Source organism: Chrysochloris asiatica, unplaced genomic scaffold (assembly GCF_000296735.1).
Source record: "Chrysochloris asiatica unplaced genomic scaffold, ChrAsi1.0 scaffold00031, whole genome shotgun sequence".
NCBI lineage: Eukaryota > Metazoa > Chordata > Mammalia > Afrosoricida > Chrysochloridae > Chrysochloris > Chrysochloris asiatica.
In genome coordinates this window covers 19,993,314-20,017,663 of record NW_006408549.1, presented here as the reverse complement: position 1 = coordinate 20,017,663, position 24,350 = coordinate 19,993,314, and the positions used below count along the sequence as shown (strand labels likewise).

The following is a 24,350-nucleotide window of genomic DNA, read 5'->3' as shown; positions in this document are numbered from 1 at the left end:
ATTTACAAATATTTAGGGCTATATCCCTTGCAAATGACTAGTATCTTGCAATATAATTATGTTTGTATTTATTTTACTTTATTACTAGACTGTGATTCCTTGAAAATAAAGGCAAACGGCTGCCATAATAAACATCAATGAACCAAAGATTTATTAGTTTAGATGGCATTTGGTAACCTCTGGTTAAAATGATCTCTGAAGTCCCTTTGAACCCAGTAACTTTGTGACAATATTTGAAGTTTAAATAAATAAGAACCTTTCTGAGGGATTTTTTTGGATGCTCCAAGTAAGAAGTCAGCTTATAAGCTTTGCTTTCTTTGGGAGTTCAAATTAACCTTCATTGTTGATAGGTCTTCTGAGTGTAATATCTAATTTATCTAGATAGTATTAATAAATATTCTGTATTTAACTTTGAGCAAATTCAAATGAAGAGATTGAGATCTTTATAGCCCACATTTGAAATGCATCAGTGAACCAGGGTAACAGAAAATAATACAATATGATTGAATGGGAATATATAACATTCACTCAGATATATTTGGCTAAAGATTCCACTAAGTTGTCTGACATGTTTTAAAACCTGAAAGGCAGTGTTTACCCAATAATCTCCCCCAGTTCATTAAAATAGATAAAAGTTAAAGGAGTCAGAATTTGATTTTTCCTCTGTAAGATTTATAAAGAATAGGTGGCTTTTCTGAAACGATAGACTTATGTATCTAGTAATTCACATTCCACTTTACCTGACCAATTAAACTGGAAAACACAAAAACTCCCCCTCCCCCCCAAAAATTCAAGAGTTGGAAAACAATTTCAAATGTTGTTTGTGGTCCTGGAAGGCCTCCAATGGTAATTAAAGTTCGGACTGCTCAGTAGTAACATCTCAGATACCTGTCAAAAGAAAAGATATACATTTTGCTTTTTTCTATAAAATATCACTGCTCTGTAGCATGGATTGCTACTAAGTTATAACAAATCTTCTCCTAGTCAACATTTTCTTTGCACAGTCAGTGTTGGCTAAAAAACTTCTTGGCAAACATTGTGAAATGACTAAATAAAACCCAAAGAGGGGGTTAACTAGTAGTTATACTTATCACTCGCTGTAAAACAAATCACCCCCAAATTTAGTGGTACACAATAATCATTTTGTGGGCCAGGAATTTGTGCAAGATCCAGCAGAAATGGCTCATATATGCTCCATGTAGCCTGGGCCCTTGTCTGGGGGTGACTTAAATGGCTGGAGAGAGTTGGAAGGACTTTAGTGGTGCCAAATATCCGGGGCCTTGGTTCTGATCATTGCTGGATTTCCCTGGTCTTTCTCACATTATGTTTTCTCTTAACAATGAATGGGGTTTCTTCATTCACATGTGGACCTAGGCTGATATGGTTGAATTAGGGGTTGCCTGGGTATCATTCTCTTTCTACGCATCCTCAGTGTGACTAGCTGGAACTTTCTCACAGCATAACACTCTTGTTGTTGTTTGTTGTTAAGTGCTGTGGAGTCAGTTCCGACTCATAGCGGCCCTGTACAGGGTTTCCAAGGCTGTAAATCTTTATGGGAGCAGAAAGCCTCATCTTTCTCCCATGCAATAGCTGGTAGTTTTGAACTGCTGACCTTGCGGTTCGCAGCCTGATTTGTAACCACTATGCTACCAGAGCTCCTAATAGCACTCTTAAGATAGGTGAATTTTTTTTATGGTGACTGCAAATTTGTATCTACCTTTTAATGGGAGGAAAACAAGAATTTGAGACCATCTTTAAATTACCACTCAAATGCTTTGTGGGGAATCTTATAGAGATCGAAGATATTTATGCAGATGGGACAGCATTTTACAGTTTGCATCCAACTATTTTTACTAACGAAAAACAGAACAGGTAACACCATCCTCTGTCTTTTCTACCCACATTCTACATTACTGAACAGGTAACACATACATGGCAGAGCCAGAGGAGAACTGAACTCTTATTATAATAGGAAATCACTCTCGGGTGTACTTTGTTGTTGTTACTGAGAATACACATAGCAAAAAGGCACCATTTCAAGTTTTCTACATGTATCATTTAGTGACATTGATAACACTCTGAGTTGTGTAACCCTCCTTTCCTGAACTTTTGCTCCCCCACTAACATAAACTCACTGCCTCCTAAGGTTCAGACCTAATCTTTTGAGTTGCTATTGTCAATTTGATCCTATATCGGTAGTTAAATTAAACTATTATTTGGTTTTAACAAGACTTCAAGGGATATTTTTGATCATCAGTTTACATTCAACAAATCATCCCAATGATTGCAATCCCCTCCATGCAACAAAAGTTGCCCCACTTCCTCCCTGTGGTTACCCATGTACAAATATCCTCTTTCAAACTCTTACATATTTGTGGGATATATAAATACATACATATATATGTATACACACACACACACACACACACACACACACATATATCCCACTCTTCCTCCCATACCCATTCAGCCTGTTTCTCTGTCCATGTATCTATACACAGAACACTGCTGTTCCAAAGTTGTCTATATAGCATTATTTACTTCTATCCTCTTTAGCCCTTGCATACCTCCTTGTGTCTTCACCTATCTTCATCATTCTTCTGCCAGCCTCCTTCTTCTTTCATAGTGTCCTCTTCCATCTTGTATATTGTCCTCCTCACCACCCAAGTTAACATTTGTCTACCTGCTAGCAGTGAATTACTCTCTCTTTCCTCTGGCCTTTTAATCTTTTTGTTAAAAAAAAAAAAAAAGAAGAAGATTTGAAATGTTTTCAGATCTTTTAAATAATAAGTTGGAGTTTGCAAAGAAATAAACTGTTGTTGAATTCAGTATTCAAATGCAAGCAGATTTAAAAGGTAACCACTCATTTTGAAACTTTGTATTTTTTGAATGGCACAGTTTATCTTATTTTTCACCTAGTGCTTACAGAAACAGAAAAAAATAATTCATAGGTAGGCTTGGAAACCATGGTGCCAAGAGAATAAAAACACTACCTCTCAGTAATTTTTTTTTCTTGTACTTGCTGATACTGTAGAAGTCCTGGTGTGGTTTGAACTGCAAGATCAGTGGTTCAAGCTCACCAGATCCTCCTTGGAAACCCTATACAGGGTCGCTATGGGTCAGAATTGACTCGATGGCACTTAACAACAACAACAACAACAACAGATACTATAGTGAACTTGATTTTAAAGTGAACCATCTTGTCGAAGTACAGAATTCATTTTATGGGTTGCATTTTTAACCAGATTCTAATGTATAATTTCTTATTACCTAGTTTATTTTGATCACAGGTACTGGGTCTAAGTTTTTTAAAGTTGATGAAAGTTATCAAGCTCATGAAGCAGCCCCAGCAGTACTGTGGTTTAGGGATTGGGCTGCAAACCACAAGGTAGACAGTTCAAAGCCACCAGTTGCTCTTCTGGAGAAAGATGAACCTGCCTCTGGTCAGCTGCTTCAAGCTGGACTTAATGGCAGTGGGGTGTTTGGGTTTTTTTTTTTTTTTTTTTTTTTTTTGTTGAGTCCAATACTGCCCAAGATTTTTTGTTATTGAGTCCAATACTGACCAAGAGGGGTTGGGGCTAGATTCTTTCTCTACATGGACAATTTTATTAAAGCTGTTAGAATTTGTGTCCTCTCCACGATCATTGTAGCATTATCACTGTCATGTAAACAGGAACAAACATTGGAATTCTTTCCTTTCATTTTCTTATTTATGGATATTAAAAAAAAAAAAAAGGTGAAATTTTGGCATGATTTTCCAAATCCGAAGGGTTAACCTGGAACTAATTTTTAAAAAAGATATTAAATAATTTAGACTCCTGGTGTAGTGCTGTGGGTTGGTTAATGCACCAGACTGCAAAGTCACTTAGAACTGTAAAGTCAGAGGTTCAAGCTCACCAGTCACTCCTTGGAAACCCTATACAGGGTCACTATGGCTTGGAACTGACTCAGTGGCACTTAACAACAACATGTTAATTGGAAGTTTTCTGCACTGATGCTTTGAAGTTTATTTTGGGAATCTTTTCTCAGTCACGTCTCTCACACCGACATGCACAACCAAAGGTAAGATTTGTAATTTAATTAGATGGCATCTTATTGATTTTCTGGGATTAGCTTAATTAGTCAAGTGTGTCCACTTCTAATATCCACACTACAGGCGGATAAATCTTTTCAAGGAGATGCTCTTTTTCTGGCAGATTTAATGACTGAACCATCTAACAGACTGTCTGAAAGTATACGGAAAAAATACTTCAGCGTGCTTCAAATTAAAAGGAATTTTACATAAAACCATTAAAAATATTAATGTGAAACTAGAAATTCTTTCATTTTGAAAAAAAGATACATGCAACTTTCCCCAAACATTTCATTATGAAAAATATCAAACTTACAAAAAAACCCCACCAAAAACAAAACTGGAAAACTTTTGCAGTGAATTGCTATATGTTGTTGTTGTTATGTGCCATGGAGTCGGTTCTGACTCATAGCAACCCTGTACAGGGTTTTCGAGGCTGTAAATATTTACGGGAGTCTCATCTTTCTCGCATGGAGCAGCTGGTGGTTTCGAACTGCTGACCCTGAGGTTTGCAGCCCGATTCATAACCACTACGCTAGCAGAGCTCCTTTATATATATTGCGATGTTACGAATCGGGCTGCGAACCTTAAGGTCAGCGGTTCTAAACTACCAGCTGCTCCGCGGGAGAAAGATGAGGCTTTCTACTCCCGTAAAGATTTACACCCTCGGAAACCCTGTACAGGGTCGCTATGGGTCAGAACCGACTCGACGGCACTTAACAACAACAACAACAACATTCTACCAGTACCCTCATATGCATGTGAAAGTTGGACAGTGAATAAGGAAGAGTGTAAAAGAATTGGTGCATTTAAGTTATGGAGTTAGAGGAAAATATTAAAAGTACCACAGACTGCCAAAAGAGCAAACCAATATCTGTTAGAAGAAGTATAGCCAGAATGCTTCTTGGGAGTCAGAATGGCCAGACTTTGTCTCATACTTTGGGCATATTGTCAGGAGGGACCAGTCCCTGGTGAAGGATATTATGTTTGGTAAGGTGGAGGGTTGGAGAAAAAGAGGATGACTCCCAATGAGATGGATTAGCTAGCGGTGGCAGCAATGGTCGGTCTCAGGATTAGCAACGATTGTGAGGTTGGTGTGGGATTGGGCAGTGTTTCATAATGTGCCTGAGGGTGGATTCAAACCTCCTACCTTTCTGTTAGCAGCTGAGAATATTAACTATTTACACCACCCAGGGACTTCTTTGTATGCCTAGCCTTACTGAAGTAAGACCATAGGAAGACTCTAACATGTATACATGTGTAATCCCCTCCCAGACTCTTCTCTGTCATGCCGCTAGCTGCCTTCTATCTCACTTCTGGTCCACTGAACTCGTTGTTCTGATGTGTTCTTCTTAAATCCCAAGAGTGTCCTCCTAGGTATTGTAGTGTGAAACCATCGTTCTCTTTTCATTTTGGCAGTAGCTAAAATCAAGTATCTAGAAGATCCTGAATAAGTACCTTTACATACTTAGGTTCCATCATCTTCATCTGTAAAATGAAAGGTATACATTATCCTAAAATCTCCTAGCATCAGGGCATACAGCAATTCTGACTTCTTTCTTATTCCATCTAAAGTCAGGATTCCATGGCAGCCTTGCTTGTGCTTCTAATCTAATAAATATAAGTGGAGAATATGTGGACACAGGTATATCGGGGATATTTCTGAATACCAAAATAACCAAATTATTTATTTGTATGTTCTCTGTTTGAGTGAAATAGTTTCATTTTCTTTGGTCAAATTTCATAGGATGCCATTTACTCTATATAAATGAAAACGCTTTCTTGCCTTTGACCGAAATAAACTGACATTGTTATTCTAGTGAAAGTTAGTGAAATAATAATAAACTTGACTCACTTTACATATTCACAATACCCTATTTACTTCCCACAATATGAAGCTAATTTCAACTAGGGCAAAGTTTACAAATCCAATGGCCTTCATAAAAGACATTCAATTTAAAAGTCATCTCAAACCATCACAAGGGCTAAGTAAAAACACTTTAGGTAATTATTGCAAAAACTTGGCTTACAAGGTCAAAGGGTAGAAAAAAGCAATAGAAGGAACAAGTGATGACTGGAAAATATAATTATATAATAACTGTCATATACAAATTAACAAAAATTATATAGAAATGTTTCAAACAGCACCTCTCCCCCCTCACCCCCCCCCCCCTTGTATCAGGCAACCTGAATCCTTTACAATTGGTAATAGCATTACAGGAACTTTGATTTTGATTGAGAATGGTCCAGTCTGAATGAGTGGAACAAGGGTGATGGAATGATGCTAATTCCCATTATCAGAGAATGTGAGTTGTATGATACCAGGTCCGGGAAATGTATTGAAAATTTGCTTGTTGACCTAAGAAAATGCTGTCTGTGATAGGATAATATCCTACAGGGAAGACCAGTTAATACCACTATTATTCAAATTTACGCACCAACCACTAAAGCCAGTGAGGATGAAATAGAAAAATTCTACCAACTTCTTCAATCTGAAATTGATCAAACATGCAATCAAGATCTATTGATCATTACTGGTGATTGGAATGCAAAGGTTGGGAGCAAAGAGGAAGGATCAATAGTTGGAAATTATGGACTTGGTGACAGAAATGATGCTGGAGAATGCATGATAGAATTCTGTAAAATCAACGATTTGTTCATTTCAAATACTTTCTTTAGACAGCATAACAGACAACTATACACATGGACCTCACCAGATGGATTACATAGAAATCAAATTGACTACATCTGTGAAAAGAGACGAGGAAAAGCTCCATAACATCAGTGAAAACAAGGCCAGGGGCAGACTGTGGAATAGACCATCAATTACTGATAATGCAAATTCAAACTGAAGCTGAAGAAAATGAAAACAAGTCTACGAAAGCCAAAATATGGCCTTGAATATATCCCACCTGAATTTAGAGATCATCTGAAGAACAGATTTGATACATTAAACACTTAAGACCGAAGGCCACAAGAGTTGTGGGATGACATCAAGAACATCGTATATGAAGAAAGAAAAAAGTCATTAAGAAGACAAGAAAGAAAGAAAAGATAAAAATAGATGTCAGAAGAGACACTGAAAATTGCTCTCAAGCATAGAGGTGCTAAAGCAAATAGAAGAAATGAGGAGCTACAAGAAATGAACAGAAAATTTCAAAGACCAGCTCAAAAAGACAAATTCAAATATTCCAATGAAATGTGTAAAGATCTGGAGTCAGAACCAAAAGTGAAGAACATGCTCAGCATTCCTCAAGCTGGGAGAACTCAAGAAAAAATTTAAGCCTCAACTTTTGTTATTGAAGGATTCTCTGGATAAATTATTGAATGATGCAGAAAGCATCAAAAGAAGATGGAAGGAATACACAGAGCCACTCTACCAAAAGGAAATAGTTGATGTTCAACCATTTAAAGAGGTAGCATATGATCAAGAACAATGATACTGAAGGAAGAAGTCCAAGGTGCACTGAAGTAATCGGCAAAGAACAAGGCACCAGGAATTGATGGAATAAAAATTGAAATCTTTCAAGAAAGTGAGGCAGCACTGGAGGCACTCACACATGTCTGCCAAGAAATATGGAAGACAACTGTTTGGCTGACTGATTGGAAGAGATCCATATTTGTGCCCATTCCAAAGAGAGGTGACCCATCAGAATGTGGAAATCATCGGACAATATCTTTGCTATCCCATGCGAGTAAAGTTTTACTAAAGGTAGTAGAGAAACAGCTGCAAGCATACATTGACAGAGAACTTCCAGAGGTTCAAGCTGGATTCAGAAGAGGCTGTGAAACGAGGGCTACCATTGCTGATGTCCGATGAATCTTGGCTGAAGCAGAGAATGCCAGAAAGATGTTTACCTGTGCTTTATTGACTGCACAAAGGCATTTGATTGTGTGGATCATGACAAGCTATTGGCAACACTGCAATGTATGAGTATTCCTGAACACTTAATTGTGCTCATAAGGAATCTGTACATGGACCAAGAGGCAGTTGTTTGAACAGAACATGGGAACACTGATGGTTTAAAATTAAGAAAGGTGTGCAACAGGGTTGTATTCTTTCACCATACTTATTCAACCTGTATGCTGAGCAAATAATCTGAGAAGCTGGGTTCTATGAAGAAAAAAGTGGCATCAGGATTGGAGGAAAGCTCATTAATAACCTGTGATATGCAGATGATACAACCTTGCTTGCTGAAAGCAAAGAGGACTTAAAATATTTAATGATGAAGATCAAAGAGCACAGCCTTCGGTATGGGTTACATCTCAACTTAAAGAAAACAAAAATCCTCACCACTGGACCAATGAACAGCATTCTTATCAATGGAAAAAAGATTGAATTTGTCAAGGACTTCATTCTTTTTGTATCAGTTATCAACACTCATGGAAGCAGCAGTCAAGAAATCAAACAATGTATTACATTAAGCAAATCTGCTGCACAAGACCTTTTTAAAAGCGTTGAAGACCCAAGATGTCAGCTTGGGGACTCAGGTGTACCTGACCCAACCCATGGCATTTTAAATAAGCTCATATGCATGAGAAACTGGACAGTGAATAAGGAAGACTGTAGAAAAATTGATGCTTTTGAATTATGGTGTTGGAGGAGAATGCCGAAAGTGTCATGGGCTGCCAAAAGAACAAACATCTGTGTGAGAAGAGGTACAGCCAGAGTCCTCCTTACAGGCCAGGATGGCCAAACTTTCATTTCTAATACTTCAAATGTATTGTCAGGAGGGACCAGTCGCTGGAGAAGGACATCATGTTTGGGAAGGTGGAGGGTCAGAGAGAAAGAGGAAGACCCCAGGAGAGATGGATTGGCAAAGTGGCTACACCAATGGGCTCAGGAGTGGGAACAATTGTGAGGTTAGCCCAGTACCAGGTAGTGTTTCGTTCTGTTGTGCATAGGGTCGCTCTGAGTCAGTACCGACTTAATAGCACTTAACAACAACAAGAATGATTGAATTGGACTCTTGGTGTGGCACTGTAGGATCAATGCTGGACTGTGAACCGCAAAGCTGGCAGTTCAAACCCACCAGCTGCTCCTCAGAAACCCAATACAGGGCCTCTGTGAGTTGGAAACAACTCACCAGAACTTAACAACAACAGTGACATCGATTGAATTATGTCCTCCCCACTCGCTGCAGGTGTGTTATAAATCCTAATGCCTATACCTGTGGGACAAAGGAGCTCTGGTAGCGTAGTGGTTACGAATCGGGCTGCGAACCTTAAGGTCAGCGGTTCGAAACTACCAGCCGCTCCGCGGGAGAAAGATGAGGCTTTCTACTCCCGTAAGGATTTACACCCTCGGAAACCCTGTACAGGGTCGCTATGGGTCGGAACCGACTCGACGGCACTTAACAACAACAACAACAACATACTTGTGGGACAATGAGCCCTGGTGTTACTGTAGTGGGTTAAGTGTTGGGCTGCAAGATTGGTAGTTCACACTCTCCAGCTGTTCCTTGAGAAAAAGATGGACTCTCTGAGGGTGTTGGTACTCATAAAGGTTTATAGTTTCAGAAACTGTAGAGAGAAGTTCCACTCTGTTTATAGGGACCTTCTGATGTTTATAGGGACCTAGCATGTAGTGGGTTTGGTTTGGTTTTTATACCTGTGGATATAATCCCATTTGAGAGTAGGTTGTTGGTTTTTTTTGTATATTAATGAGACCATATCAATGTAGGGTATGACTTAAATCAATGACTTTTGAGACACAAAAGAGATGATTATTATTAGGCACAGAGGCAAGCAACCAGGAATGAAAGGAAGATATGTGCTTTGTGGAATGCTCAAAGGAGCACAAACAATGATAAAGAAGCTGAGACAAAACTTTTCTCACATTGTAGACAGGGAGACTTCCTCTAGAGCAGGTGTCCTGAATTTGCATTTCTAGAATCCCAAACTGTACAATAGGTTAAATGTTGGACTGCTAAGCCCACCAGTCACTTGTGGGAGAAAGATGAGATTTTTTTCTCCCATAATGATTTACAGCCTCAGAAATCCTAAGAAGCATTTCTACTCTGTTCTATAGAGTTGCTAAGAATCAAGTTGACATTGGATTTTGGATTGTTTAAACTTTGAGAACATACATTTCTGTTCATTATAGCTACCTATTTGAGGTATTTCTGTGTAGCAGCATTCAGAATCTAAGATTCCAATACCCCACTGTCATTGCATCAGTTCCAAAACATAGTGACCCTATATTGGGTTTCTGAGACTATAATTCTTTATAGAAGTAGAGAGGCTCATCTTTCTCCTGAATAGAGTTGAGTTGGGTTTGAACCACAGCCCATCACCTACCCCACAGCACCATCAAGATACTGCTATCCATTCAAACTTGTTAATTGGGTTCTGAAACCTTTGATATTTCATTCATTTTTTTGGTTGCTTCACCTTTCAGTTGTTGTGTATTGACAGTTCCCATTTTGGTGGTATATTTGTTGATTTCTTCTCATTTTAATGATGGTTGCTTTATGAATTTGAATTCTTACAGTATTTTAGTAGCTGTGTACTTAGAATTGAGATACTTTCATAATAAATGGAAACTTTTACCATTACATAGCAATTCTTTTTTTTTGCTATTTTAAACTTTTATGCCTATTTAACTAAAATAATAGACTATCTCCTTTAATTGGTGAGTTTAGTCCATATTAATTTACTGTACTTACTCATATACTTAGGGAATCCTGGTGTGGCTTGAGGATAAGTATTGGACCACAAGGTTGGATTGAACAACAAGGTCAAACTCACCAGTTCAAACTCACCAGTTGCTCCTTGTAAACCCTATACAGGGTTTCTGTGAGTTGGAACCGACTCGACGGTACTCAAAAACAACAAAAATTTATATAATTTGAATTGTTTTTACCATCTTATTTTATGGTTCTATTTGTCTTTTTTTCCCTATACCTCTCTCCCTTCCCCCAACATATTCCTTTAATAGTGCATTTTATAGGGGATAAAGGTACATTTAGAGTCCTGGTGTGGTGCTATCTGATAAACACAAGTTCAGCAATTCAAACTCACCAGCTGGTCCTTGGAACTACTATACAGGATTGCTATGAGTTGGAACTGACTTGGTGACGCTTATAGCAATACCAATAATAAGCAGATTTATCGAGTTTCCTTTAAATTTTCCTTATTCCATTTTTTCTTTCTGATTAAGAAGTTATCTTCTTTATTTTTGTTCTTTAGCAATTATTTCACTGCTAATTTCTGCCTTCACTACTGCTTCAGTACTTCAGTGATTTTTCTTTGGAGATGCTTCTCATTTTCAAGAGAATTTAGTGATCATATGGTGCTGTGGGCTAATGCGCTGGGCTTCAAAGTCAGTTTGAACCACAAAGTCAGCGGTTCAAGCTCACCAGTCACTCCTTGGAAAGCCTATACAGTGTTGCTATGAGTCGGAACCAACTTGACAGCACTTAACAATAAAAACAACAAAGGAGCTCTGGTAGCATAGGGCTATGAGTTGGGCTGCCAATCTCATGGTCATCGATTCGAACCTACCAGTGGTTCCACAGGAGATAGATGAGGCTTTCCATTTCTATAAAGATTTACAGCTTTGGAACCCTACACAGGGTCGCTATGAGTCGGAACCTACTCCATGGCACATAACCACCACCACCACCAATGGAGTCCTGGAGTCCTGGTGTGGCATGGTGGGTTAATGCACTACACTCACTTTGAACTTCAAGCTTGGTGGTTCAAGCTCACCAGCCACTCCTCAGAAACCCAGTACAGAGTCACTATGAGTTGGAACTGACTCAATGGCACTTAACGGCAACAAGTATACACTTCAATTAAATAAATCCATATTCCTAAAGAAATTTTTTTGTAGATTTGGTTACAGACTCTGCAAGATTTTTCTTTCTTTTTTTTCCATCAATGTCTTCCAATTAGTTTCTGTTGAAATTCCAAAAATGTTTTTAAGATCTCTCACACAAATCCTACTCACTCGAGGTAGTGTGTACTTTTGTAAGGTATTTTCACTCTGCTCTGTGTTATAATTGCTCTCTTTTCAAGACTGCTCTGAGTTGCCCTTTGAAGTAATGCTGGTACTGTCTCTTTTCCAGTAAGGGTACTACCTTATAATATATTCCATTAGAGCAGAATGTTAGTGAAGGCTAGCTAGTTCATGTATGGCTCTTATAGCTACTGATAGGAAATGTCACTATTAAACAACCCAGAAGATTCTTGCTATTATTGAGTCCACTGCACTACAGTTTTCAAAGATCTCTTTTATTCTTGGGATACATACATACCTGATTGTCAAGTTTAACTTATGAGCCTTGTTACTCTCTGAGTGTTTAATTGAGTTAGTGGTTATAGCCAACTCTTAAACCCATAAAATCCTTCAGTGGTAAACTAATTAGCAACTGCACCTGCCCTCCAAATAATTAACATTGCTCATTACTAACAATCAACATTGGAGTTATTAAAAGTTACCTTACCACTCAGTTGTTTAAAACAGACTTCAAACTTTTTAGATCATATCCAGAACTGCCGTGTTTTTAACATGTCAACCAGTACATGTGCACACACACACACTCTCTCTTTGGAAATAATGTTTCATGAATCAATATTTCCTAGGACTATGTAATTTGGAGCAGTCCTGGTAGATTAATGGATTATGAGCTGGGCTGCTAACCACAATATCAGAAGTTTGAATCTACCAGTAGCTCTGTGGGAGGAAGGAAAGACTTTCTGGTACCATAAAAATTTACAGCCTCATAAACCCTATACAGGGTTGTTATGAATCAGAACAGCTCAGTGTCAGACAACCACTACCACCACCACTATGTACTATGTAGGGATTCCTGGTACTATGTAGGGATTCCTGGTGTGGATAAGCAATGGGCAGTTAGAAGTTCAAGCCCACCAGCCCTTCCTCGGAAAACCTATACAGAGTTGCTATGAGCCGGAACCAACTCCAGAGCTCTTAGCAACACCAGAATGCCAATATAACTCTATGACACACAACAACAATGGATTGGATCTCTTCGAAAAACTCTGGTTTAAGAAAACCCTTACACTGAAATACAAAGTTATGAAGAATAAAAAAAGTTTGTTTTTTATCAGCTTAGAACTTACTTGTTTCCTTCACCATTATACACTCACTTAGTAGTGCCAATTCCTTCATAGTTTGAAGCCCAGTAATAAATACAGGAATTAATGTGCAGAGTAAACAGCAAGTAGCCAGTTGTTAGAACGACTCTGTCAAAGATAATAAACAGAAAGTAAGGACTCAGTTTATTCCTGGAATGCAGCCTATTTTAACATTTCTTTTCCTTAAAGTCTTCATTGAATCCCTTTACTTCAGAGCTGAGAACTGCTAGCTCTCATTAGTACTGTATAAAGTGATGATGTCACTGCATGTTTTCTGCCTGCAGTGTCTTGACTGGGACTGACGGAGTGTAAAAAAAGAAAAATCTTTTTCTCTTTTTACAGATGGTATGAGCCAACTCCGTGAAAAACATGGCCTCCAGGGTCATTTCTTCAGTTCAAGTCCCATAAAATATGCCACACTGAATTAAATGGGTATCTCTGAAAAGCTCACAGGGATTTATGCTACGATGTATAGAGGTCTTTGTGCAAGTGAAGTTCAGAACAGCAAATGAATGAGCTTTAGATTAGAGATGAATTGTGTCTAGAGAGATGTGAAGTCAGCTTGCGAAAGGACATGTTTCTCTACTTGTTCTAACGGGAGCAGGTAATAAGTCCTACTATAATTTTTGTCTTAGTTCTGTATCATCTAAATCTAAGATGATTTTTATAGTTTAGCTCACTTTAAAAGTACCCATACCTACAACTATTGGTTTCTACTTGTTTGAAGCAAAACAGAAAGAAGGAAAACAAGGACTCAAAGATGAAACTAGTTTACTGGACAAATCATTTACATGAACTACAATCTCATCTACTCTGATACCAGAAGATGGTACCTGGCTATCACTATTACTGTCTTAATCAGGGTTATTATAAATGGGCTTTGATGGAGTGTGAGAAAAAATATGGAAGAGAACATCAAATTAAAAAAATAAAACCAAAAAGCTTCACCCCAAAGCAAAGCAAAGCAAAGCAATAACAACAATTGTGCAAAACAAAACAAAAAACACTTATTGGACTGGTTAAGACTGGAGGACTCTCTGAGACTATTGTGCTGAGATATTCTTCAAGTTTTGAAACAAAATTAACCCCTGAGGTCACCTTTTAGCTAAATAACAGATTGACTCATGAAATAATGGTATCACCTATAAGTGCTGTGTTTCTTTAAAAATAGAGCAAGTATCATTTAAATGAGACCAAATGGTTAATTACTTTAAACAAAGATGAGACGGTAAAGGAGCAGGGAAACTAGACTAATGAAATGGAACAACCGGAATGGAAACAATGAGAATGTCCACACATTGTGAAGAATGTAACCAATGTCACTGAATAACTTGGGTAGAGATTGTTGAATGGGAACCAAAACTCCTTTGGAAATCTTCACCAAATCACTATAAAATAATATATTTTTAAAGAGTATTCAAATCAGTCTTAGAACATAACCCTGAGTCTTATATAGCCAAAAATCCTGAAAGTATCCAATTTTACATTCCTCCCAAATGCTGTCTTCTTTCTCTCTCACCCCCAACACCATTATAAGAAATTGTACTTTACCTGTAGATATATGCTTTATCCAATATAGATTCTGGGTGGTGATTAAACTAAAAAAATGAGGTATACCATGCAGAAAACAATCAAAAGAAATACAAAAGTATATTAGTCTTATTTATAAAATATAGGTTTTATTTGCTACTGACAATAATTTTATTCATCTCTCTCTCTTTTTTTAAGTCTACGACCTGATTATAGCTATCTTACTCGTGGACATTCATTTTAGCATACTGTTGCTATGAATCAGAACTGATTTGACATTAGTGGGATTTGGGGGTGGGGGTGCTGGCAAATATCTAGAACTTTTTGCTTTATTTTATTTCTAGATACTACCTACAGTCTTGCTTGTAATACTGACTGAAAATAGATATGAAAATATTTCTTTTTTAAAACTGCATATTATTGTTGTTGTTAAGTGCCGTTGAGTCAGTTTTGACTCACAGTGACTCTGTATAGAGTATCTGAGGAGCAGTTGGTAGGTTTGAACCGCTGATTTTGTGGTTAACAGTCCAGTGTTCATCCAACAATGCCACACCAAGATCTCTTTTTATGCATACAGTAGAACTTTATTTTGCAGTAATTAAAGTGAATTAAAATAAGACAGGAAATGTATAATCTACACTGAAACCATAAATCGGTCTCAAGAGTTGTTGCTGTTACATTAGCATTATTTTTAAAAATTGCATTAAATGTACATTTATTTCAACACAAGTTAAAGTCCAGTGAGTACTAGTATTGGTTTGCTATTTTTAACATTGTTCAAAGATGCAATAACTCTATATGCATCTAATCTAAACAGAATTGCTGTTTTTCTCAAGATCTTTTTCTGTTTACATCTACTACTATCTCTCCTCTTTACTATTCTGCTATCTGCCACTCCTTCTTTCATTGCATGAGCAGTGTCATTTAGAGGTGAGAGCTTGAAAATAAGCAAATGGCAATCCCACCTCTGCCATTTAGTAACTGTGTGACCTTGGAAAATGTCTTCCTATATCTTGGTTTTCTCATCTGTAAAATAGGGACGATATGAGAACTATGTATTAAAAGTAGAATAAAAGAAGATGAAAGAAATCTTAGCAATTGCTTAGTTCAAAATTTCATACAGTATGGATACGATTGCAACAGAATATTTGGAATGAAAACATAAATGTTATAATTACTTAATTAAGAATACAATCTGATGATTTTTTTTCTTTTTTACAATTTCTGAATAGGAACAATTTCTCAAATATTCAAATTAAAATAATTTCAATTTGTTTATTGTGCTCTTTAATGGCAATTTACATGAAGAGATGTTTGTAAAATTAGCTTAAATTTTCACTATAGAGAAGCTGAGTCCTAGTGTGGCAATGCAGGATAAGCACTGGATTACTAATCACAAAGTTGGTGGTTCAAACCCACCAGCTGTTCCTTGAAAACTCTATGCATCAGAACTGACTTCATGGCACTTAAAAACAGCAAAATAGACGAACTTATCATATCACTTTCTAAAAAAAGTTTGTTGTAAAGTATTTGCCACTTAAAACATTTCATTTCCACCAGTTTTACATGCTTAATTCAATATTATTAATTACGATTTCTATGTTATACAACCACCACCACTATCCATGTCCAAATGTTTTCATCATCTGTGACAGAAACTCAGTGTCCTCAATTTATCATTGTAACTTAGAGACAAATAAGTAATAAATATTGTCCCTAGAAAAATGTATATTAAAATGATAGCCCTATAGTAAAACATGTGACCTCGGGGCTATGAATTCTGGTGTGGTGCTGTGGGTTAATGCCTGGACTGCAATGTTGATTTGAACCACAAGGTCGGTGGTTCAAGCTCACCAGCCGCTCCTTGGAAACCTTATACAGGGTTGTTATGAGTTAGAAGTAACTTGACAGTACTTAACAACAACAATAATCCAGGGCTATGAAAAAAAGATCAATGTATATTTAAGAAAAGTATAGGCTATGTGGTTTTGTTGTTGTTGTTGTTAAGTGCCACTTTGTCAGTTCTGACTCATAGCAAGCCTGTGCAGGGTTTCCAAGGAGCAGTTGGTGAGCTTGAACCGCAGACCTTTTGGTTCAAATGACTTTGCAATCCAGTGCATGCACACACAGTGCCACACCATAAAATAACCCAGTTGCCAATTCATAGTTAATGCATAATTCCAACTCATATGGTTACTCCATATGTATGGAGTAACATATGGTTACTCCATATATGTCAGAATAGAACTGTGCTCCGTTGGGATTTCAATGGTTGACTTTTCAGCATCACTAGCCCTTTCTCCCAAGACATCTTTTGTTGTTGTTGTTGTTTTGTGCCGTGGAGTCGGTTCCAACCCTGTACAGTGTTTCCGAGGGTGTAAATCTTTCTGGGAGCAGAAAACCTCATCTTTCTCCCACAGAACCGCTAATAGTTTCGAACTGCTTACCTTGTGGTTAGCAGCCCAATTCGTAACCATTAAATTAAAACCTCTCATCTTTTGGTTAGCAGCCAAGTTCATCTTTTTCGGTTTTCTAACTCCAGATCTTTGCACATTTCATTATAATATTTTACGTTTTCTCAAGCTACCCTTTGAAACCTTCTGCTTAGCACTTTTGCTCCATTATTGCTTCTGTTTGTTTTAGCTATTCTATGTTCAATAGTAAGTTTCAGAGTCTCTTCTGACATCCATTTTGGCTGTCTTTTTCTGTTCTTCTTTTTAATGAACTCTTGCTTTCTTCATGTTTGTTGTCTTTGATGTCATCCCACAACTCGTTTAGTTTTCAGTAATTGGTGTTCAATGTATTAAACCTATTCTTAAAAAGCCCTCTAAATTCTGGTGGAATACACTAAAGGTCGGAGTCCTGGTGTGGTGCTGTAGGTTAATGCGCCAGACTGCAAAGCCATTGGAACTGCAACTCAGTGGTTCTGTTTCACCTGCTGCTCCTCGGAAACCCTATACAGGGTTGCTGTGGGTTGGAACCGACTTCCTGACACTTTAAAACAACAACAACATACTAAAGGTCATATTTTTTACTTTTGTAGGCTTGTTTTAATTCTATTTAGCTTTAACTTGAACTTGCACATGAACAATTAATTGTGTGTCCTGCAGTGGACCAGTTCCTCCGTTTCTTTCCACAGATATGGTTGTTTAACTCATGTGTAGCCCATCTGAGAAAGTTAATGTGTATAATCACCATTCATGTTGTTGAAAAAAAAAAAGGCCTTTTCAATGAATCGATAATGAATGGTTTTAACAAAATTCTATCATGTGAAATCTGGTGTCTTTCTATCACCAAGGCTGTGCTTTCTAACTACTGATCCTTTTTTGTTTTCAATTTTTGTATTCTCATCAACAGTGATTATAATTGCTTCTTGATTGCATGTTGCATCAATTTAAACCTGTGGAAGTTTGTAGAAATCTTGAATTTCTTCCTCTCTGGCATTAGTGGTTGGTGTGTAAATTTGAATAATAGTCATACTACCTGGTCTTCCGAGTAGGTGTATGGATGTTATTCTATTATTGACAATATTGTACTTTAGCATAGATTTTGAAATGTTCTTTTTGACAATGAATGTGATGTCATTCTTCTTTAATTTGTCATTCCCGGTATAGTAGACCATACAGTTTTCCTGTTCAAAATGACTAATATCAGTCCCTTGCTTCTCACTAATGCCTAGGAAATCTCTCTAACATCGTATTTCATTTTTGACAACTTACAATTTTCCTAGATTCATACTTAGTATGTTCTACTTTCCAATTATTAATGGATGTTTGCATCTGTTTCTCCTAATTTTGAGTCATATCTCAGCAGCAAATGAAGACTTCAAAGCTTTATCCCATCCATGTCATTAAGGCTGACTCTGTTTTGAGAAGCCAGCTCTTCACTAACGGTATTTTGAGTTGTCCTACGTAGAAGGAGCTCTGGTAGCGTAGTGGTTATGAATTGGGTTGTGAAGTGCAAGTTCAGCAGTTTGAAACTACCAGCTGCTCCATGGGAGAAAGATGAGGCTTTCTGCTCCTGTAAAGATTTACAGCCTCAGAAACCCTGTTCAGGGTCGCTATGGGTCGGAAACAACTCAGCGGCACTTAACAACAACAACCTACATGAGAGCCTTATCTTCTGGTATTATATCAGAAAATGTTCTGCTATTTATAAAGTATTCATTGTCAAATTTTTGAAAAAAAAAGTTTTTCATGTCATTCTTCCTAGTTTGTCTTTGTTTAGAAGCTCTGCTGAAACCTGTCCACCATAAGTGACCCTATTGGTATTTGAAATACCAGTGGCATAGCGTCTAGCATCACGTTACACATGTCAACACAGTATGACAAACTGAACAGATATGTGGGATATAGAAATAGGAGTATGAATACTTGGCATTTTACAAACTCTTTTTATAATGTCAGGCAAACTCCCAAATTTATAGGAACCTGGATCTTTCTCAAAAAAGTTCGTTATTGCAAAAAAGTTCATGGACCTCCTGAAAACTTCCATGCAATGCTAGAGATTTGATGAGAGATGGCATAACCATTAAACTGCTTGGAATGTTATGATCTGCCTCAATCTAGACTCACATTTCATATTCAAACCAGAAATCTAAAGAGTTGTTTGGATGGCTGGACATATGACTAAGGTCCCTTTTGATTTTGAAAAATCATAGGCAAGAAAAGCCCTTTCAGTTTGCCTTTTACCTGCCAAATTGATGACAGTAAAGAATTGGGATCAGATAAATATGTGACCTGCTCTATTTCCTAATATATAAAATGAAGCGAAAGCTGGACAGTGAATAAAGAGGATCGTAGAAGAATTGATGCCTTTGAGTTGTGGTGTTGGAGGAGAATACTGAGGGTGCCATGGACTGCCAAAAGAACCAATAGATCTGTTTTGGAAGAAGTGCAGCCAGAGTGCTCCTTGGAGGCCAGGATGGCTAAGCTTCGTCTCTCCTACTTTGGACATGTAGTCCGGAGGAAACAATCGTTGGAGAAGGATGTCATGCTGGGTAGGGTGGAGGGTCAGAGAAAAAGAGGAAGACCTCCAACGAGATGGATCGGCCAGGTGGCATCATTGATGGACTCGGGGGTGGCAGCGGTGGTGAGGTTGGCCCAGGATCGAACATTGTTTCGTTCTGCTGTGCATGGAGTCGCTATGAGTCGGTTCCGACTCGATGGCACCTGACAACAACAACAAAATGAAGATAACATCATGATAAATGGAGAAAAGATTGAAGTTGTCAAAGACTTCATTTTGCTTGGATCAGCCATCAACATGCATGGAAGCAGCACTTAAGAAATCAATCGATGTCATGGCATTTTCAATAGCGTCATATGTGAAAGTTAGCCAATGAATAAGGAAGACCATAGAATAATTGATGCATTTGAATTATGGTGTTGGAGAAAAATATTAAGAGTACTGTGGAATTTCAGGAGAATCAATAAATCTTTGTTGGTAGAAGTACAACCAGAATGTTCCTTAGAAGCTGGTATAGTGAGACTCTGTTTTTCACACTTGGGACATGTTATCAGGAGGGACCAGTCCCCAGATGATAAATTATTTTTTGATACAAAAGTGTTTGCATTTTTCAGAGCTGTCGAATTTCAGATAAATAATCTAGAGGCCATTTAATCTAGCTTCCTCATTTTATAGCTAATATTCCAGTCATTTAATAATTGTGTGATACTAAGGAAAAAAATGGAAAATAGTCAAAATTATAAAAGATTAATTTCATATTAAAATTTTTTCAGAGGTACAAAATCAATTCTGTCTTTGATAAAAATACCAGTCATGAGATATAGTACTTACAAAACTAATGCCAATTGCCTATCAGTAGAAGTAATGATATTTTTTCTTCATTTTTTTACAATTCACATTAATGATGAGAGCAGAGAATTTGGAAAAATTATGAATATTGATAACTTTAAATCACTATAAGCTTTCCATTATAATAAGAAAAAAACCAGTTAAATATAATTATCTTACCCTTAATATCCTATTTGCTCTAAATATTGGATTAAACCCAAAGAAGAGGTAGGAAACATCAAATGATATTATTGATATGAGATCTAACTGTTAGAAAAGCACATTTTACAATTATGGTGTTTTTATGAACCTGTATGAATTTATAGTGATGTATGCAAAAGTCCTGGTATGGCACTATAGGATAAACTGGATTATTAATTGCAAGATTGGCAGTTCAAACTCACCAGCTGCTCCTCAGAAACCCTATACAGAGTTGCTATGAATCAGAATTGACTCGAGGGCACTTAACAACATGTAAAAGTTGACCTGCCACTATGAATTCCTTGTTGTGTAATCCAAGATTGTTTTTAGTTAAACATCCATGGTGTCTCTGAAAGGCATAATGGTGCTGTTGCTCTTAGATGCCCTTGAGTTCATTTGGACTCATAGGGTTTCCAAGGGTGTACATCTTTATGGGAGCAGACAACCTTATCTTTCTCCCAAGAAGTAGATTGTTGTTGTTCTTGTGTAGTGCCATTGAGTCGGTTCCCATCCATAGTGACTCTAATTGCCAAACTTGTGGTTAGCAGTCCAGTGCTTATCCTACTGAGCCACTGAACTCCTGAAAGGCATGTTATTGTTGTTGTTAGTGACATTGAGTCTGTCTGTCTCATAGGGTTTTCCAGAAGTATATTGTGGGTTTGAACTACCAAACTTGTGATTAGCAGTCCAGTGTTTATCCTACAGAGGCACACCAGGACTGACATTATTGTTGTTGTTAAGTGCCATCGAGTCAGTTTCAACTCATAGTGGCCCTGTGTAGGGTTTCCAAGGAGTAGCTGGTGGGTTTGAACTTCTGACCTTGTGGTTCACAGTCTGCTGATCCTACAGTGCCACCCCACAATAAACAAGAACACTATTGTAGTCTCAGTGTGAGTAAAACCCTTGATGAAATGGGTTGCACAATAGCATCAATAGTGGCCTCAAACAGGAAAGATGATGGAGACAGCCCAGGATGCAACAATATTTAGTTCTGTAATACACAAGCTTGCATGCACAGGGATATATGACAACTAAGAACAACACATATTGTAGCCTATTTCCAATGTATTACATAGAACCCCCATGAATCCAATCTCTCCTTAGGCACTGTGTTCACTGGATTTTTTGTGTGGAATTGTCACATAAATTTCAGTGACAGCATAGCTGCTAATGTTAAAATGTATCTTAATACTGAGTCTCTTGGACTGAAAATCCAGTCCATCTTGATTTTTATCTGAAACCATTTCACATTAACTGCAGTGGTATATTTTTATGTTTCAGACAATTTTCCCACTGCTCAGGGATGATTATATTGTTGGTAGCTCATCTACAGTCCTTAATTCTCCCTACTGATAATTACTTCTGTATCATTTTGCTCCCAGTAAACTGCTGTGAAAGTATTTATCAGACACTGTGAAAGCTAAAAGAAAGGAAAGTAATGAAAACAGTTCCTTTTATAATTAATTAACAGTTCTGTTGTGAGCAGGTATTAAAAGTGTTGTTGTTGTTGTTATGTGCCGTGGAGTCGGATCCGACTCATAGCGACCCTGTACAGGGTTTCAGAGGCTGTAAATCTTTATGGCAGCAGAAAACCTCATCTTTCCCTTGTGGAACAGCTGGTAATTTCGAACTGCTAAGCATGTGTGGTTTGCAGCCCGAATTGTAACCACTGCGCTACCAGAGCTCCTAACCAGATTAGTAATTACAAACAAATTACTTGTTAATAGTTTTCATTTAGAAATTAAAAAAAAAAACAAAAAACCTTTTTATTGTGAATTGGGTTAAGGTGTACAGACAAGATCATCAGTTTTACAGTCAACATTTCATACATTTTGTTGCATCTCAATGATTACGGTCCCCTCCATGTGACAACAATCATCCCACTTCCTCCCTGTGATTCCCATTTCCATGTTGCCAAGCTTCCCATCCCTTCTCAACTCTGTCCTTAAGTAAATGCTTCCCTTTTGATTCTGATAGTTCAGAAACTGTAGCATATAATAAAGTTGCATTGATTTTACCTTAAAGATATTGATCCTTAAAGAAGTTAAGAGGTGTACAGAGGAGTTATTACAAATAAGACAGTAGGAGCACACAACTGTTGATTTGTCTAGTGCTAAGCCAGAATCCTGGTATGGTGCTGTAGGATAAGCACCGGACTGCTAACAGGAAGTTGGCAGTTCAAACCCACCAGCTGCTCCTCGGAAACCCTATGGAGGGTCACTATGCATCAGAATAAACTTGATAGCACTTAACAACAACAAACCAGAATCCACCTTTAGTGACTCAGATTGTAATACTGTTTTTACTTCTCTCCATCCAATTACTCAACCCTCCACTTGACTTCTCAATGCAGGTCAACTTCAGTCATGTTTGAAATGAATACATGGTCATATAACTAGATATGGTTTATTTCTCACTGAATTATAGAGAATGGACTTGATTAAATATTGGCCAACACTATACAAGGCACTTAACTAAGGATATTGGTGTTGGAATGGGAGTAAAGTACTTTTTCTATCCACAAGAAGTTTACACTCTAATACTGAGATAATGAAATACAAAAACAGCTTTTATTAGCCCTTAATCAAATTTAAGAATGGAATTAAGATTTTGGAATAAGCCTTGTGGCATTTACAAAGAATATTCATCCTATTTATGTTGTTGTTGTTAAGCGCTGTCCAGTCAGTTGCAACCCATAATGACCCTATGTAGGGTTTCTAAGGAGTGGCTTGCAGTTTAAACTGACCTTGCGGTCCAGCGCATTATCCTGCCACACCAGAACTTCTTCCTACTTGTAAAGTTCAAGTAGTGCTGATTTTTTTATGAATATTATTAGCTGTTGATAGTAGGTGTCATCCAGTCAGTTCTGACTCATAGTGACCCTATGCCCAACAGAATAAAACACTGTCTGGCCCTGCACCATCCTTACAACTGTTGTTAAGTCTGAGCCCATTGTTTGCAGCCATTGGGTCATTTTATCTCATTGAGGGGCTTTCTCTTTTTTACTGACCTTCTATTATATCAAGTATGATGTCTTTCTCCATCATGGCTTTTACGGAGCTGTACTTTTCTTCAGACATGGTACTCTCAATATTCTGTGCAAATGCCTTAATTCAAATACTTCAGTACTAATCTGGTCTTTCTTCTTCATTGGCAAGCATTCAAACGCACACGGAGGAGATTGAAAATACCATGGCTTCGATCAGGCACACCTTAATCCTCAAAATGCATATTAAGTATTCAAAGTGGCAAAGGTTTACAAATAAATTAGAGATCAAACAGAGAAAATACTTATCAAAATTTAATAATTGGTGGCTGCCAATCAGAACAGTTTGGGATCTAAATCCAAATTTATATATTTTAAAGCAAAATTTGAGGCATGAAGTTGTCCATTAAATGGGAGGCTGACCTTCACAAATACAGATTAGGTAACACTGGGTGACCCTGACCTCTGTTTATTTCAGAGTTACATTGCCTAAATAAAAGATTAAAAAGTACTTTGTAAGTAATTATATAAGTAAAAATAAAATACTGTATTTTTATGTGAGGAAAGAAAGATACCATGTTATCTGAATAATTCCTTTTCCTTATTTTTTATTTAGTTTATATGGACACAAAATCAACCAGAAAAGAAACAATTTTACAA

At 37.4% G+C, this 24,350-nt stretch overlaps 1 protein-coding gene across 1 annotated transcript in view; it reads right to left on the bottom strand.

The window, feature by feature from the left end:
* CNGB3 (cyclic nucleotide gated channel beta 3) overlaps positions 1-24,350 on the bottom strand; it is a 166,898-nt gene that overhangs the window by 72,456 nt on the left and 70,092 nt on the right. Inside the window, 4 exon segments of the mRNA XM_006878357.1 lie at positions 741-888; positions 13,163-13,285; positions 14,729-14,795; positions 20,686-20,770. Coding sequence (XP_006878419.1) covers positions 741-888; positions 13,163-13,285; positions 14,729-14,795; positions 20,686-20,770 — 423 coding nt within the window.